General features: G+C 42.7%; 1 protein-coding gene across 2 annotated transcripts in view; it reads left to right on the forward strand.

Moving 5' to 3' along the window:
* The window catches only part of STX2 (syntaxin 2), a 67508-nt gene that overhangs the window by 27651 nt on the left and 23715 nt on the right, over positions 1-16142 (forward strand). For both annotated transcript variants that reach the window (XM_044275627.1, XM_044275628.1), the window contains exons 4-6: positions 5713-5787; positions 10560-10633; positions 13606-13714. In XM_044275627.1, coding sequence (XP_044131562.1) covers positions 5713-5787; positions 10560-10633; positions 13606-13714 — 258 coding nt within the window. The remainder of the gene's footprint in view (positions 1-5712; positions 5788-10559; positions 10634-13605; positions 13715-16142) is intronic.

A 16142-nucleotide genomic window follows, 5' to 3' on the forward strand; every position in this document is an offset into this window, starting at 1 on the left:
TCGCTGAGGCAAGGTTTTTCTGAATAGATGTGGCAGCTATGTTTTTATGCACGTATAGTGAAGAATTTTGGGATTGTGTTTTTTTCCAAATCTTGTTTTTGTGAAATTTTAAGTTGGAACAGTAAAGCAAAATAGTTGTGTATACAGCATGAGATCTGAAATGACATTATCATCAGAGGTCGCTAGTAACTCAATCATACAAAATGACATATTATCGAGGAAAATAGAAGCACATGACAGTTGACCTATACTGAAAATGGTCATTCAGAAGCACGCAGTACAAGATATTCTTTGTATAAGGAAAGAAAGAAAGAGAATATAAGGAAGAGAGAAAAAGAAACCGCAACACCCACCTGGATAGGGTAGGAACAGACTAGGGATCGACTGATATTGACCTGTGAACTGTCAGGCCGATAACTTTTATACCGATATTCTGTGCATTATCATTTTTGAGAGAAAAATTTAAATTCCTACACAAATCTGCTGTTAAATGAACCTGTTTTATAATATAAATCTAATGCAAACAATTACGCCCAGAGCTTTATTATAATATACAGTGGAGGAAATAATTATTTGACCCCTCACTGATTTTGTAAGTTTGTCCAATGACAAAGAAATGAAAAGTCTCAGAACAGTATCATTTCAATGGTAGGTTTATTGTAACAGTGGCAGATAGCACATCAAAAGGAAAATCGAAAAAATAACTTTAAATAAAAGATAGCAACTGATTTGCATTTCATTGAGTGAAATAAGTATTTGAACCCTCTAACAAAAAAAGACTTAATACTTGGTGGAAAAACCCTTGTTTGCAAGCACAGAGGTCAAACGTTTCTTGTAATTGATGACCAAGTTTGCGCACATTTTAGGAGGAATGTTGGTCCACTCCTCTTTGCAGATCATCTCTAAATCCCTAAGGTTTCGAGGCTGTCTCTGTGCAACTCTGAGCTTGAGCTCCCTCCATAGGTTTTCGATTGGATTAAGGTCCGGAGACTGACTAGGCCACTCCATGACCTTAATGTGCTTCTTCTTGAGCCACTCCTTTGTTGCCTTTGCTGTATGTTTTGGGTCATTGTCGTGCTGGAACACCCATCCACGACCCATTTTCAGTTTCCTGGCAGAGGGAAGGAGGTTGTCGCTCAGGATTTCACGATACATGGCTCCGTCCATTTTCCCGTTTATGCGAATAAGTTGTCCTGTGCCCTTAGCAGAAAAACACCCCCAAAGCAAAATGTTTCCACCCCCATGCTTGACGGTGGGGACGGTGTTTTGGGGGTCATAGGCAGCATTTTTCTTCCTCCAAACACAGCGAGTTGAGTTAATGCCAAAGAGCTCTATTTTGGTCTCATCAGACCACAGCACCTTCTCCCAGTCACTCTCTGAATCATTCAGGTGTTCATTGGCAAACTTCAGACGGGCCTGCACATGTGCCTTCCTGAGCAGGGGGACCTTGCGAGCCCTGCAGGATTTTAATCCATTGCGGTGTAATGTGTTTCCAATGGTTTTCTTGGTGACTGTGGTCCCTGCTAATTTGAGGTCATTAACTAACTCCTCCCGTGTAGTTCTAGGATGCTTTTTCACCTTTCTCAGAACCATTGACACCCCACGAGGTGAGATCTTGCGTGGAGCCCCAGAGCGAGGTCGATTGATGGTCATTTTGTGCTCCTTCCATTTTCGAACAATCGCACCAACAGTTGTCACCTTCTCTCCCAGCTTCTTGCTAATGGTTTTGTAGCCCATTCCAGCCTTGTGCAGGTCTACAATTTTGTCTCTGACATCCTTGGACAGCTCTTTGGTCTTTCCCATGTTGGAGAGTTTGGAGTCTGCTTGATTGATTGATTCTGTGGACAGGTGTCTTTTATACAGGTGACTAGTTAAGACAGGTGTCCTTAATGAGGGTGACTAATTGAGTAGAAGTGTCTAACCACTCTGTGGGAGCCAGAACTCTTAATGGTTGGTAGGGGTTCAAATACTTATTTCACTCAATGAAATGCAAATCAGTTGCTATCTTTTATTTAAAGTTATTTTTTCGATTTTCCTTTTGATGTGCTATCTGCCACTGTTACAATAAACCTACCATTGAAATGATACTGTTCTGAGACTTTTCATTTCTTTGTCATTGGACAAACTTACAAAATCAGTGAGGGGTCAAATAATTATTTCCGCCACTGTATAGTGCCATATCCAGCAGCACCCCCCCCCCCTCACTGACTACCATGGCCTAGTAGAGTTGCTTTATTAATGTATAATTTACATTTATAATATACTAGTGCCAAATGCCAATTTCCACCACCCCTCCCCACCTCAGTGACTGAATAACTATGAATAACTACTCCAACAACAGAATATTAGATGAAAGAAAAGAAAATTGCCTTTTTAGTCGACCAGAAGAAAAGGTGGCAATTTGGCAAACCAAGCGGTCCAAATGGGCTGGCACACAAGCGGCAGAGCAGACTTGGACTTGGACTGCACACGGCACTGCAGCCACTCCTCCAGACAGCACTACTTCAGGGCCAGGACTTCAGCTCCTCTCCAGAAGTCCCGCGATTCGTGTACAAGCCTTGTTTTGCCACGCGGAGCCACGAGACTTCGAGACAGCTAAGGGCGCGCGCGCCCCCAGACGCATTTTCAGCAAGGTTAGATGCCAATACCGATAATTTCGAAAATCATGAATATCGGTCGATAACTTCGGTAAATCCGATCATCAGTCGATCCCTAGAATAGGGGAACATCAACCGGAAGGTAACTGAAGACAAGCCTGCCAAACATGACTGGGTACCTATTCAGCTGGGCATATTCTATCCTGGACAGAGTCCTATTCAGAGACGCCTCCTGCAAAGTGGCAATGAGGAGTCCACAGTCATCCCCTGCGTCAGATGCATATTAAGGCTACTTTCACATTAACGTTTTTTGCGGATTCGTCATGGATCTGCAAAAAACGCTTCCGTTACAATAATACAACCGCATGCATTCGTCATGAACGGATCCGGTTGTATTATGTCTTCTATAGTAGCCATGACGGATCCGTCTTGAACACCATTGCAAGTCAATGGAGGACGGATCCGTTTTCTATTGTGTCAGAGAAAATGGATCCGTCCCCATTGACCTACATTGTGTGCCAGGACTGATCTGTTTGGCTCCACTTCGTCAGGTGGACAGCAAAACGCTGAAGGCAGGTGTCCTCCTCCAGAGTGGAATGGTGACTGAACGGAGGCAAACTGATGCATTCTGAGCGGATCCTTTTCCATTCAGAACGCATTAGGGCAAAACTGATCCGTTTTGGACCGCTTGTGAGAGCCCTGAACGGATCTTACAAACGGAAAGCCAAAACGCCAGTGTGAAAGTAGACTAACAGAGGAGGACCAATGGAGAAAATGGTCTCTACCCATGTCTGGTGGAAACATTGGGTTATCAAATAAGGGAGTCCTAAGGCCAGGCTGATAAGAGAGACCCTTTTTGAATAAAGAGCCTCTCCCAAATCTGCAGGGCACATGAGGTCAGTGGAGAGAAATGAGCGAGCGAGGGCCTATCCAAGGGTGAGATCCACGGGAGGGATCGTAAATACAATGGGCTGATCTTGGCTTCTATATTTACCCATTGTTTGTCTGATTTATGAAACCAGATGATGAGTTCAAGCAAAGGAGCTGCTTGATAGTACACCTGGAAGACTGGTCCCTCCCCTGGACTTCGGTCAGACAAGGGTTGAATGACCTATACAGGGTCTCAACTCTCAATGATCCCCAGACACATTTTTCGACTCTGCAGACTTTTAAAAATTGCATTACGTAACGAGATTGATGTCTGATACAGATAAAGAAAACGTGCGATGTCCATCTTAAGTACATTTATCCAACCAAACCAAGACAGTTGTGACCTGTCATAGGATTTAATGTCTTGCGCTGTATGGTGCAATAAGGGTAGATAGTTCCATGTATACAAATCAATAGACTAGAAGGAGCCTGTACCCCCAGATACTTAAAGGGAATCTGTCACCTGCTTTTAGCATTTTAAGCTGTCACCATTGCCATGTTCACTAAAGTACCTTATTTCCTGCAGTGGTCTTCTTACTTTATTTTGTTTTGTAATTTTGATTTTAAAAAAAGCTTTTTCTGATATGCTAATGAAGCTCCAAGGTGCCCAGAGGGGCGTTTTTTTTCCCTCTCTGGAGCCCAGTGCAGTGCCCAGCCCACCTAAATTTGAAGCCCAAGAACGCCTTCTAATCCTGAAATCGAGTGCCTATCCAATCAAATTTTTCTGTTATTAAACTTAGTGACTGTGAGGGTAATAGGTCACGATACGAGCACCGGTACCATCCACTTGGAGGTAGAGCCACCCTAAGATTTTTCTATATGCCTCCTGATCCTGAAATATGTCAAAGTAGACTAACCTATTCTTCTTCCTGTCGGCCGCCAGAAATCTCCACAGGCGCAGTACCACCTGCGCGATCATCAAGCTCCTGAGGGCAACAGCCTCAAAAGTCTCACTGGGCATGCGCCGAGCCCAGTGATGTAATATGAGCGCTGTTGCCTCAGGAGCTTGATGATCGTGCAGGCGGTACTGCGCCTGCGCGAGATTTCTGGCGGCCGACAGGAAGAACAGGGCATTTCTTGAAGGTAGAAGATGACGTGGTGAGGGGGCGAAACCGTTTGTCGGGCCTGTGGGAGGTTATTTCGAGATCAGGAGGTGTTCTTGGGCTTCAAATTAAGGCGGGCTGGGCACTGCAAGGTGGCGTCACTGGGCTCCAGAGAGGGGAAAAAAAAACGGCACCTTTTGAGCTTCATTAGCATATCAGAAAAAGAGCTTTTTTTTTATCAAAATGACAAAACGAAATAAAGGAGGCAATGGTGACAGCTTAAAAAGTTTCAACTGCGTGACCAACTTTTATGGTAAGTTTGGTTAAGGGCTCCAGTTTTGAAATAGTTTACATTGATATTACTAAGGGTCTCAAACCTCTCGAATTCTTGTAACAGAACAGGGAGAGAAATTAGGTGATTGGTGACGCAGAGCAATAAGTCATCGGCATAAAGGCCCAATTTGTGATGATGTTGACCTAATGTAATTCCTTGGGTATTGAGGGAGTTATGAATTTCAGCAGCCAGATGTTCCATAGCCATGACCTACCGCACAGGGGACAAGGGATAGCCCTGTCTAGTGCCATTAGTGATGGGGAAAGAGAACCATTTACCCTAATCCATGCAGAGGTCTAGAGGGGGTATATTTTATGTAGAAAAGTCGAGCCAATACCTATTTGAGGGCAGCACGCAGAAAGGTCCAATTGACCCGGTCTAAAGCTTTTTCAGCATTGACTGAGATCAGGCAAGAGGGGATGGCATTTTAAAGGGCACAGGAAATAGTTATCACAGTTTTGTTGGTATTATTCCCAGCCCCTCTCTGGGGTATAAATCCAGCTATGTCAGTATGTATGATTTTGGTTTGGTATTGTGGAGCGCATTTATCATTGCTGAAGTTATAAGGAGGCGCCGGCTGCCACATAACTTCAGCATATCCACCACCGATTCTAAACGTAAGACCGCTTACTTGCTGTCTTACATTTAGACCAATTTCTGCGCCTAAAACACAAAAGTGGCATATATCTGTTTGTAAATGACCCCCTGTGTGTTTTAAAGAGAATTTGATGCATTTCATGGTGCACAACATATTTCCAGTTCATTTGATGTTGATTTTATGAATACCCTTTCGCTTCTATTATTTCAGAAACAAAAGATGAACTTGAAAGTCTTAATAAAGAAATAAAGAGTATTTCCAATAAAGTCCGAACAAAGTTAAAGGGTAAGTCCAGCACCACATGTTGTTTGTGCAGTGCAGCTGTCTCGGTTCATATCTACGCTTGGATTTCCATTTTTCTGCTGCCTCAGTGAAACACAAAAATGAAAATATCGGCACTGCCGGATCGCACAAATGATGCCCATTGACTATGGGGTCTGTCAGTTTTCTGTCACAGTGGTTGTTCTTATTCTGGAAAAATAGTGCAGTACACTGCGTTTTTTTTTCCCCCCTCTTTTTTTTTTTTTTTTTGGCAGAGTTTCAGACTTGGGCTACTTTCACATTAGCGTTCAGGGCTCCGCTTGTGAGTTCCGTTTGAAAGCTCTCAAGCGGCCCCAAACGGATCCGTCCAGCCCTAATGCATTCTGAGTGGATGTGGATCCGCTCAGAATGCATCAGTCTGGCACTGTCTGTCCTCCGCTCCGCTCAGCAGCGTTCAGGTGTCCGCCTGGCCGTGCGGAGGCAAACGGATCCGTCCAGGGTTACAATGGAAGTCAATGGGGGCGGATCCGTTCGAAGGTGACACAATATGGTGCATTTTTCAAACGGATCCGCCCCCCATTGACTTTCAATGTAAAGTCTGGACGGATCCGTCTGAATACAAATTGTACTTAGACTTTTTTAGTGAAATATAATGCAAACGGTTCCGTCTGAACGGATACCATCGTTTGCATTATAGGAGCGGATCCGTCTGTACAAATACCAGACGGATCCGCTCCGAATGCAAGTGTGAAAGTAGCCTTAGATGTGAACCAAGGCTAATAAACCTGTTGTGAGGTAAAGGGGTTAGTGTAAATACTTTACTGTCAGAATTTTCATTTCTGTGATGCCTAAAAAGGGTACCGGACAACGCATATTAAGGGCTGCTGACCATTTGCCTGCAGATATCGCAAACAATATATTGTGTAGTTGTGCTGAATATGTAACCATTGACAGTGTAGTTTTAGCATCGTCATGGCCGGGTACTGTAACATCCTTTTTCCAGGTGTCTGAGAAATGTGTTGACTAATGTGAAAGCCACACTTCCCTTTTGTGGTAAGTCAGTGACGCGTTTGGATCTTTCAGTGTTGATGGTCACCCCTCGCTTACAGAATTAATCTGCAATGATAAGATTGTATAGAATAGATTGTGAAAATCTAACCGTGGTGTTTCCCGTAGTGACAAATCCAACTTTAAACTGGAACTATTGTCTCTGGTTATTTTTAACCTCATACATCTACGGCGCTGGTGGACCAGCGCCGGACATGCATGTCGGGCTGATCGGGCACATGCAGGGTGCCTTCCTTAGGCATCGTGGCTGCCTTCCGTGACAGACCGTGAGTTTCAGCCCTCTGGATCTCGCAGGCAGGAAGCTGTAAGTGTACTACAGTGTGTCATACACTTACAGCCAATGCATAACAATACAGAAATATTGTAAAGGGGATCAGACCCCCAAAAGTTGAAGTTCCAGAGTGGGACAAAAAATTGTGGGGAAAAAAGTTAAAAAATTGTTTTACAAAAAAATTAAGTTTTAAGTAAAAAAAAAAAAAAAAAGGGTCCTTTTCCCGAAATAAAGTTAAAAGAAAAAAATAGGGAAAAAAATTAAAGTAGACATATTAGGTATTGACCGGCTGTATTAAAATAAAAATATCATATGACCTAACTCCTCAGGTAAACCGTCAAATTTAAAAAAAATAAAAACTGTGCTAAAAAAATATATTTTTTTGTCACTTTGCATCACTAAAAGTGCAACACCAAGCAATCAAAAAGGCGTATGCCCCCCAAAATAGTACCAATCTAACAGTCACCTCATCCCGCAAAAAATGAGCCCCTACATAAGACAGTCGCCCCCAAAAAAAAAAAGAAATATGGCTTTCAGAATATGGAGACACAAAAAAATCTATTTAAAAAAATGCTTTATTATGTAAAACTGAATCAAACAACTAAAAAAGTAGTCATATTTGGTATTGTCGTGACCGTAACAACCTGCTCTATAAAAATACCACATGAGCTAACCTGTTAGATAAACATTTTAAATAACAAAAAATAAAAACTGTGCCAAAACTGGTATTTTTTTGTTACCTTGCCTCACAAAAAGTGTAATATAGAGCAACCCAAAATCATATGTACCCTAAACTAGTACCAACAAAACTGCCACTGTATCCCGTAGTTTCCAAAATCGGGTCTTTTTTGGGGGGGAGTTTCTACTCTAGGGGTGCATCAGGGGGTCTTCAAATATGACATGGCAACTTAAAATTATCCTAGTGAAATCTGCCTTCCAAAAACCATATGACGTTCCTTTCCTTCTGCGCTATGCCATGTGCCCGTACAGCAGTTTACTACCACATATGGGGTGTTTCTGTAAACTGCAGAATCGGGGAAATAAATATTGCGTTTTGTTTGGCTGTTAACCCATGCTTTGTTACTGGAAAAAAAAAATGATTAAAATGGAAAATCTGTGAAAAAAAAGTGAAATTTCATCTACATTTTCCTTTAGTTCTTGTGGAACACCTAAATGGTTAAGAAAGTTAGTAAAATCAGTTTTGAATACCTTAAGGGGTGTAGTTTCTAAAATGGGGCCATTTATGGGAAATTTCCACTATGTAAGCCCCACAAAGTGACTTCAGACCTGAACTGGTCCTTACAAAGTGGGTTTTGGAAATTTTCTGAAACATTTCAAGATTTGCTTCTAAACTTCTAAGCCTTCTTACGTCCCCAAAAAAAGAAAATGTAATTTACAAAATGATCCAAACATGAAATAGACATATGGGAAATGTAAAATAACTATTTTAGGAGGTATCCCTATCGGTTTTAAAAGCAGAGACATTTAAAGGGATTCTGTCACCAGTTTTTTGCCCCTCCATTTAAAAATATGGTTATGTTCAGGGAGCTTTAGTGATTCCTAATGTGGTCTTATAAGTGAAATCTGTAGGCTCGTTTTGTCTAAAAAACGTTATAACTAACCTGTCATTCATCCAACTAAGGTGCCCAAGGGGATGTGCTTGTCTTCCGGATGCCGCCCGCACCCGCCGCCGTTCGTGCCCTGCTCCTCCTTTTCGGACATCAGCGCCGCCTCAGAATCCTTTGTTACGCCTCCGGCACTCCCTCACTCCCCCCTCCTTCTTCTTCTCTAACATCTCGCGCGTGCTCACAGGCTGGCGCCAGTGTTCAGGTCATCGGGAGGTTGAGCGAAGTGCCGGCGCATGCGCACTTCGCTCCATGAAGCCGAACGGAGAAGTCCACACGGGCGCATCAGGCACAGGCCTGTGCGCACGCGCGAGATGTTAGAGAAGAAGGAGGGGGGAGTGAGGGAGAGCCGGAGGCGTAACAAAGGATTCTGAGGCGGCGCTGATGTCAGAAAAGGAGCAGCAGGGCACGAACTGCGGCGGGTGCGGGCGGCATCTGGAAGACATGCACATCCCCTTGGGCACCTTAGTTGGATGAATGACAGGTTAGTTATAATGTTTTTTAGACAAAATGAGCCTACAGATTTCAGTTATAAGACCACATTAGGAATCACTAAAGCTCCCTGAAACTGGTGACAGAATCCCTTTAAATTTAGAAAATTGTGAATTTTTCCAAACTTTTTGTAAATTTGGTATTTAATAAATAAAAATGAAATATTTTGACTCAAATTTACCACTGTCATGAAGTACAATATGTGACGAGAAAACGGTCTCCGAATGGATTGGATAAGTAAAAGCGTTTTGAAGTTATCACCACGTAAAGTGACACATGTCAGATTTCCAAAAAATTTCCTGGTCCTTAAAGTGAAAAATGGCAGGGTCCTGAAGGGGTTAATATACTGTAGGGACAGATGTAAAAAAAAAATTATAATTACTTTTTAGCAAAAGATGTTTCTTTGTACTAGAAAACATGGTGTAAAGAGTCTCCTCATCAAAGCTCCATCTGAGTCTTGCTAAGGAAAGTTTGACTTCAGATGTACTGAGCGCTGAACATACAGAGGTTTCCAGCCTGCCTCTTGTTACTACTCCAGTCCCTGACTATGTACATGTGTCCTAACTATCACTGCCCATCTCCTTGCCCATCTGACTTGTTACATACAGACGTCTTCAGCGCTCAGTAGAACTGAAGACAGATTCTCCTTAGTAACACTCAGAGATTTGCTAAGATGTGTCGTGCTTGTGCAGTTCACCGCCAGGCCCGGGTATCCGCACTGTTCTCATCACTGTGGGCATCAGCATCACTCCCAGCAGTGCGCGTGTGCCAGCTAACGGAATTCTACTAGGACTAAGTATAGCTGGCGCCGCGCCCGGCGATGAACTGCGCGCGCGCAGGATCTCTGCTGGCCAGATGTGGACTTAGGGAGGAGAGATGCACGCAGAGGGGCCTGGGCAATTACTCCCTGAACGCCGCCCCTGGGCACTTGCGAGCCCTCATTTGCATATTATTAAAACCACATGTTGCTCTTTATGAACATCAGAAAAAAAGAAGAAAGGTACCATTTAAATCGTATTTAGTTGTGCTACAGCATCATGTAAGCAGCGCAGACTGCAACATTTTGGTGACAGATTCCCTTTAAAATATAATAAGAACTTTACAGGAATGGTTACTGGTGCCATGCAGTTGGCTGGTTGTGCCTCCCACTGCTACTGGTGAATATATGGATATGCTTATCCCACAATTTTGGACCCCCAGCCTGTTAATTTGAAACTAGGCTTCTTGATTTGGGTTAATATTTTGAAAATATTTGAATGTGTCTTAGCAAAAAATTACTTGTATGGTTTGTGGCGTTGAATTTTTAGAAATAACTCTTCATACGTATAATTTTGTTGTAGCCATTGAGCAAACAATTGATCAAGATGAGAATGCCAACAGGTCTTCTGTGAATTTAAGAATAAGAAAATCTCAGGTAAGGTTCACGGTTGAAAAATTGGAGCCATGAGTGTGAGATCTGGGGTAACAAGGGTTCAGGATTTTGAAAAGAGTGCTGTTCATGACCTCCAGGTGGACATATACTTACTTTTTTTACACACATATACACACAGAGTAAATAGCCTTCTGATGAATCAGATTCTGGGATTTAGGTTCACGCCCCTAGGATAGATGTGCCTATAAAAAACAAAAACACAACCATGGGTGTCAGTAGCCTAGTGGTGCGGCTTCATACAAAAAGGACTACCCAATATCCCGGTGTAACTGGACAAGCTTATACGTACAAGAAAAAACAAAGAACTGAAAGCTCTTAGATGTCCAATGGTGAAAAAATATTATGCTTTATTGAAAACTCAATCAGTGAATGATAAAATGCCATAAAAACGAGGGAAGTAGGGAGCACAGACGCCATCCCAGCTCTACAGTGTCACATAGAAAATCACAGATCCATTAAATATTGATGTAATCACATATGAGTTAAGATAAAAGGTATGACAGAATTACTAAAATAATCTTAACTCATATGTGATTACATCAATATTTAATGGATCTGTGATTTTCTATGTGACACTGTAGAGCTGGGATGGCGTCTGTGCTCCCTACTTCCCTTGTTTTTATGGCATTTTATCATTCACTGATTGAGTTTTCAATAAAGCATAATATTTTTTCACCATTGGACGTCTAAGAGCTTTCAGTTCTTTGTTTTTTCTAGATGTGCCTATAGCAAAGGTGTCTCGTAGGTCATCACTTCCCTATGAGGATTTGGGTATGTTAAAGGATCCCATGGGTAGGAAAATAGTATTTAAAGAGTACATGGGAGTCTATTTTGTTCCTTATTTAATATTGCAGCTCCCTGTATGGCTAGGCCTTATCAATTAAAATATCATATTAGGGATAAGTAGTCTAAAGAACAGATTTTGAGCGCTATTCCTAGTATTTCCAAGGCGGAAGAATTTTTGGCAGACAAGTCAATGATGTTTTGAGACTGTTCTCGTTCCTCCTCTCTGGCCTATTCAGCTTTTAGAGCCCTGTGGCTCAATAATTTGTCGGGCGATGTTGCCTCAAAGGCTAAGCTTTGTGGTATCCCTTATGAGGTATAACCCTTACTTCCTTTTTGGATAATATCCTTGAAAAAGCAGGAGATAAGAAAAATGGGTTCTTGCTCCTTTCTATGGCATATGGTCCCTTTTGTCAGAACAGGATGTTCAGTTAGGAGAAGGAAAATAAGTGGAGATCTTCTGTGTCCAAAAACAGAGGTTTTCTGTTTAAAAGTCAGGCTTCTGGGTCGGGAATAACGCCAGGATGAGGGGAAGATTAACCTGGATAAAAATATCCAACTCTTGGATTCTAGATTCCTTGACAGGAGTTCAAGCTAGAATTCAAAAGTCTCCAACTGGAAACATTTAGGCTGTTATTTATGTGTTATACGCCACTTTTTGGCATATTTAGGTCAGACTTGTTTTAGGCTGCTTTTGTCTCATTCATCGTTTTCCACGTCAGTTTATGGTTTGGAAAATGGCCTTAAACTACGCCAGCAAGGCGTAGTGCTTTTTCCGATAGTATGCAAGCATGGCCACCACTGCTGGATTTCAGGGTGGTCGTAAGCATGGAAACAAGCAGAGCATAATGTGATGGAAAAATGAATCCGGACAGCAAAGGAAGCAAAATTTACAATACATTAGTAAGTGCCTTGTATTCACTTCCTCTACGTAATAAATGCTATTTGATGAAGTGAGACAACCCCTGTAAGCAGACTATATGTTTAGCTTATGTCCCATGCAGAGGCCTGTGCCTATGGGATTGATGGCATACTGGACTAGATCAGTCTCCACATCTTAGAGTGAAGGCGACCATTGAGTACATTTGTAAAGCAGCTACTTGGTTGTCCTCTTACATTCTTCAGGCACTATCACTTGGATATTTTTTTTTTTTTCTCTGACCTTTCCTTTTGGGTATAAGGTTTTCCAGGCCATATTCCCTCTCTAATTGAGAAGTAAAACAATTATCTCTCCTGGTGCGGTCATGAATGAAAGGGAAAAATGATGATCACCCTTACCTTGTTTTTCAGGAGCCCATGATGGCACCCTGCTAATTCCTTCCCTTTCTTTTTGTATTAATTCTGGGGTGTCTTAATGATTGGTGAAAGTGGAACTGGGTTTGCAGTAAAAAACAAACAAAAAAAAAACCTCTAGACCTAAACGGAGTCTTATCTGGATCCCTGAGATGTGGACTTCTCTACAAACCTCTGAGGGTGGTGGGAGCCTTTGCTTTTTAGATCTGCGGGTTTCCTGTCCTGGGGGGCAGTCCCTCTGTCCTAGTACTGTCATGGGCTCCGGAAAATCAAATTACCAGTAAATGTAATCCTCTTTTTAAAGTGAACCTGTCATCAACTTTACGCAGACCTCACTGAGGGCAGCATAAAATAGTGACAGAAATGCTGATTTCAGCGATGTGTCACTCATGAGCTAAAAGTCAGTGGTTGCCGAGAATCAGCATTGCAGCCCGGGCCTGGAAAAGAGTCAAATCTACCCGAGAAGAGTCATGGTTATTATAATCTCCTGCTCTCCCACCCATCTGCTGGTGATTGGCAGTTCTCTCCTAAAGAGAAAGGGAGAGAACTAGGTAGAAGGCTGTCAGTCATCAGTAGGTGGGCAGGAGAGCAGGAATTTATGAATAACCATGACTCTTCTCAGGTGGTTGTGACTCTTTTCCAGGCCCAGTCTGCAATAATTGTGATGTTGGTTCTCTGCAACCACTTACCTATAAATGACAGACCCCTGATCAGCTCACCTGTCTGTACGCTGCATAAAGTTGATGACAGGTTCCCTTTAACAACCCCTTTAACCCAGTAACATGATTGCATTGGTCAAGGTCTCCAGTATTTGTAGTGAATACCCCTGTTTCTCCTCTCTATACACAATGAAAGTGTTTTGTCTTCTTATTCCTCAGCATACAGTATTGTCCAGAAAGTTTGGGGAAGTTATGATTGCATATAATGAAACCCAGATTCAGTTTCGAGAGCGAAGCAAAGGACGAATACAGCGTCAGCTGGAAATAAGTATGATGCCACCTCACCTAGTGTCAGAATGCTCAGAAAATGCTTAAAGGGGACCTAAACCTTTTGTGAAGGCACAATGGTGCAGCAGCCCTTCTCGGAGCCCTCTCCATTGTTGGGTTTCATCTGCTTTGTTCGGCTTCTCCAGCATGCGGAATATGGATTTCCAGGACTTTTTGTGGATCTGTATATCACGTGCTGGATATACGAATCGGCTCTGAGGCTTCCGCACGGCCATGCTACACCAAAGGTTTAGGTCCTAAACATATCTGCACATATTTTTTTAATGATATTATAATACTGATTTTTATTTATATTTTCTAGTGAAACATATAATTAGCTGATATTAAACCTGTTTAACTAATGTGTCCTCCTTCATGTGGCTTACAACTATCCCAATGATAATAATGACAATGTCCTTGCCGGGCCAGCGCTGTGCTCCCTGGTGTAACTAGGCTCTAGCACTTCTGGATCACGTGCCGTACATTGCCTGTTGTGTCTGCTTGACTGCGCAGGCACGACCCGCGTACATTGTGGATTGTATTCAGGTCCGGATCACATGCTCAGTGTACAGCAAGTGATCCAGGAAGTGCCGGGGAGCGCAATGCTGGCTTGTTAATGACAATCTGACAACTGTACGCCACATGAAGGCGGACATATTAGTTAAAAAAATGACAGATATGCCCTTTTAAGGGTGAGCTCCCAAGACAAATTGTGTTTTAATATTACTGCTGCCACTGTAAAACCACAGCATTTTGCAAAAATTATAGCAAAAAACGTGCGTAATCTGCAGTGTGTGAACTCTCTCTTGGAGCAGAGCGTCAGGTACAGTAATTTGTATAGATGGCTGGGATAGATGTGCACCAGCATCGCTCTATAGACCAACCTAAATACCATTTCAGCAGATTTTCTTTAGAGAATTAATTTTCTCTACAAAACCATTTTACTAATCCGACATTAAAGTCAGTTCTGTGTTAACGTGGCCTTAAGTCATTTATTTACTCTTTATGTATCTATTAACTTGGCAAACCCTACAGTTCTTCATGCGGGATCTTTAATTATAGAGCTCTCACGCGTGACCGGCTTTGGTCCTTGATATGTTGCTCTGTTCTCTGAGACAATCCAACAAGGCTCCCTCTGCATGGGTGTCCTTGCTGACAATTCAGCAATAGTAAGCGAGGGGCTGCTAGGTGACAGCCACACCATTTGCTCTACCTCTTGCCCTGGAGATTAGTGCAGAGGCGGAAGCGGAGTCCATTTGAAGGCTTACTTCATTCAGCTTCCAGCAGGAAAGAGCTGGAGCGACAAAGTTCACTAAGCCCAAACTTCCTTTCCTCTTCCAGCATGCAGTCACATGCAGACAGTAGAATAGATACTAGTGCAGTATCCCACGTCCCCCACCTCCCTTTCCAGTGGTAATTGTATTATAGTGCATAGTTTTTAGCAGATGAGGTTTTTAAACCTTTTTGTAGAAGCTGCATACATGAAACCACCGACTACTGGAAGGCTAGGAGATGCACTTTCTCCCAGTAACATCTGTTCACATGCGCTAATTTGTGCAGGAGAGTTATAACAATAGGTACATGACTGGAGCAGCCTAGAGACTTGGGGTACCTTCATACGACCGCATGTATTTTGTGATCTGCAAAATATAGATGACGTCCGTGTTTCAAGTGTTTTTTGTTTTTGTTTTTTGTTTCCCCCAGACCTATATGGACATGGAAAGCACACAGATGTCTTCTGTGTGCTTTCCGTAACTGCATGTTCATTCTGCAAAAGATAGAACATGTCCTATTTTTGGCCATAAATGTGCACTACAGACTCCTTGAAATCAATGGGTCCACAAAAAAAAAAAAACTGATGCAATACAGACGTCATACAGTTGTGTGACGGGACCCTAACTAAAGATTCCTTTTTATATGGGCAGATTTCTGGCCTATCCTTGATTCTTAAAGGATAACTGTCACATTTAGACCCTAATTTCAATTTTCATATATGAAGTTACTAATAACATGATATTCCAGAATCAGTTACTATTAGACTGACTGACCCCATATTTAATAAGATTCAGCCCCTAGCAACCAGTCTGCATAAAACTGCAATTTCACTATTCAGTTAAGATGGCCGCCACTGCCCTCACCCTGAGGCTAATCCCGCCTGCCTTCACTAGCCAGTAACAATAGCCCCCCAAAAGTGTCAGTAACCAGCGGGCCCCCCCCCCCCCCCCCCCCAAAGCGTTAATCTCCTGCAGCACAAAGGGGTCCTCTTACCACATGTTGCTCTCATTTATACACTGAGCAGATGTCAGATCTCCCTTCCCTGGTCTGCGCTGCTTCGGCTCTGCATTGTCCCCGTCTGCTGAGTGAGGGAGCGTCTGCCAAGCGCAGGGACAGGGAGAAGTGCACACAGCCCAGGCACTGTTATCAGCTGC

The sequence above is a fragment of the Bufo gargarizans genome, chromosome 1 (assembly GCF_014858855.1).
Source record: "Bufo gargarizans isolate SCDJY-AF-19 chromosome 1, ASM1485885v1, whole genome shotgun sequence".
Classification (NCBI taxonomy): Eukaryota; Metazoa; Chordata; class Amphibia; order Anura; family Bufonidae; genus Bufo; species Bufo gargarizans.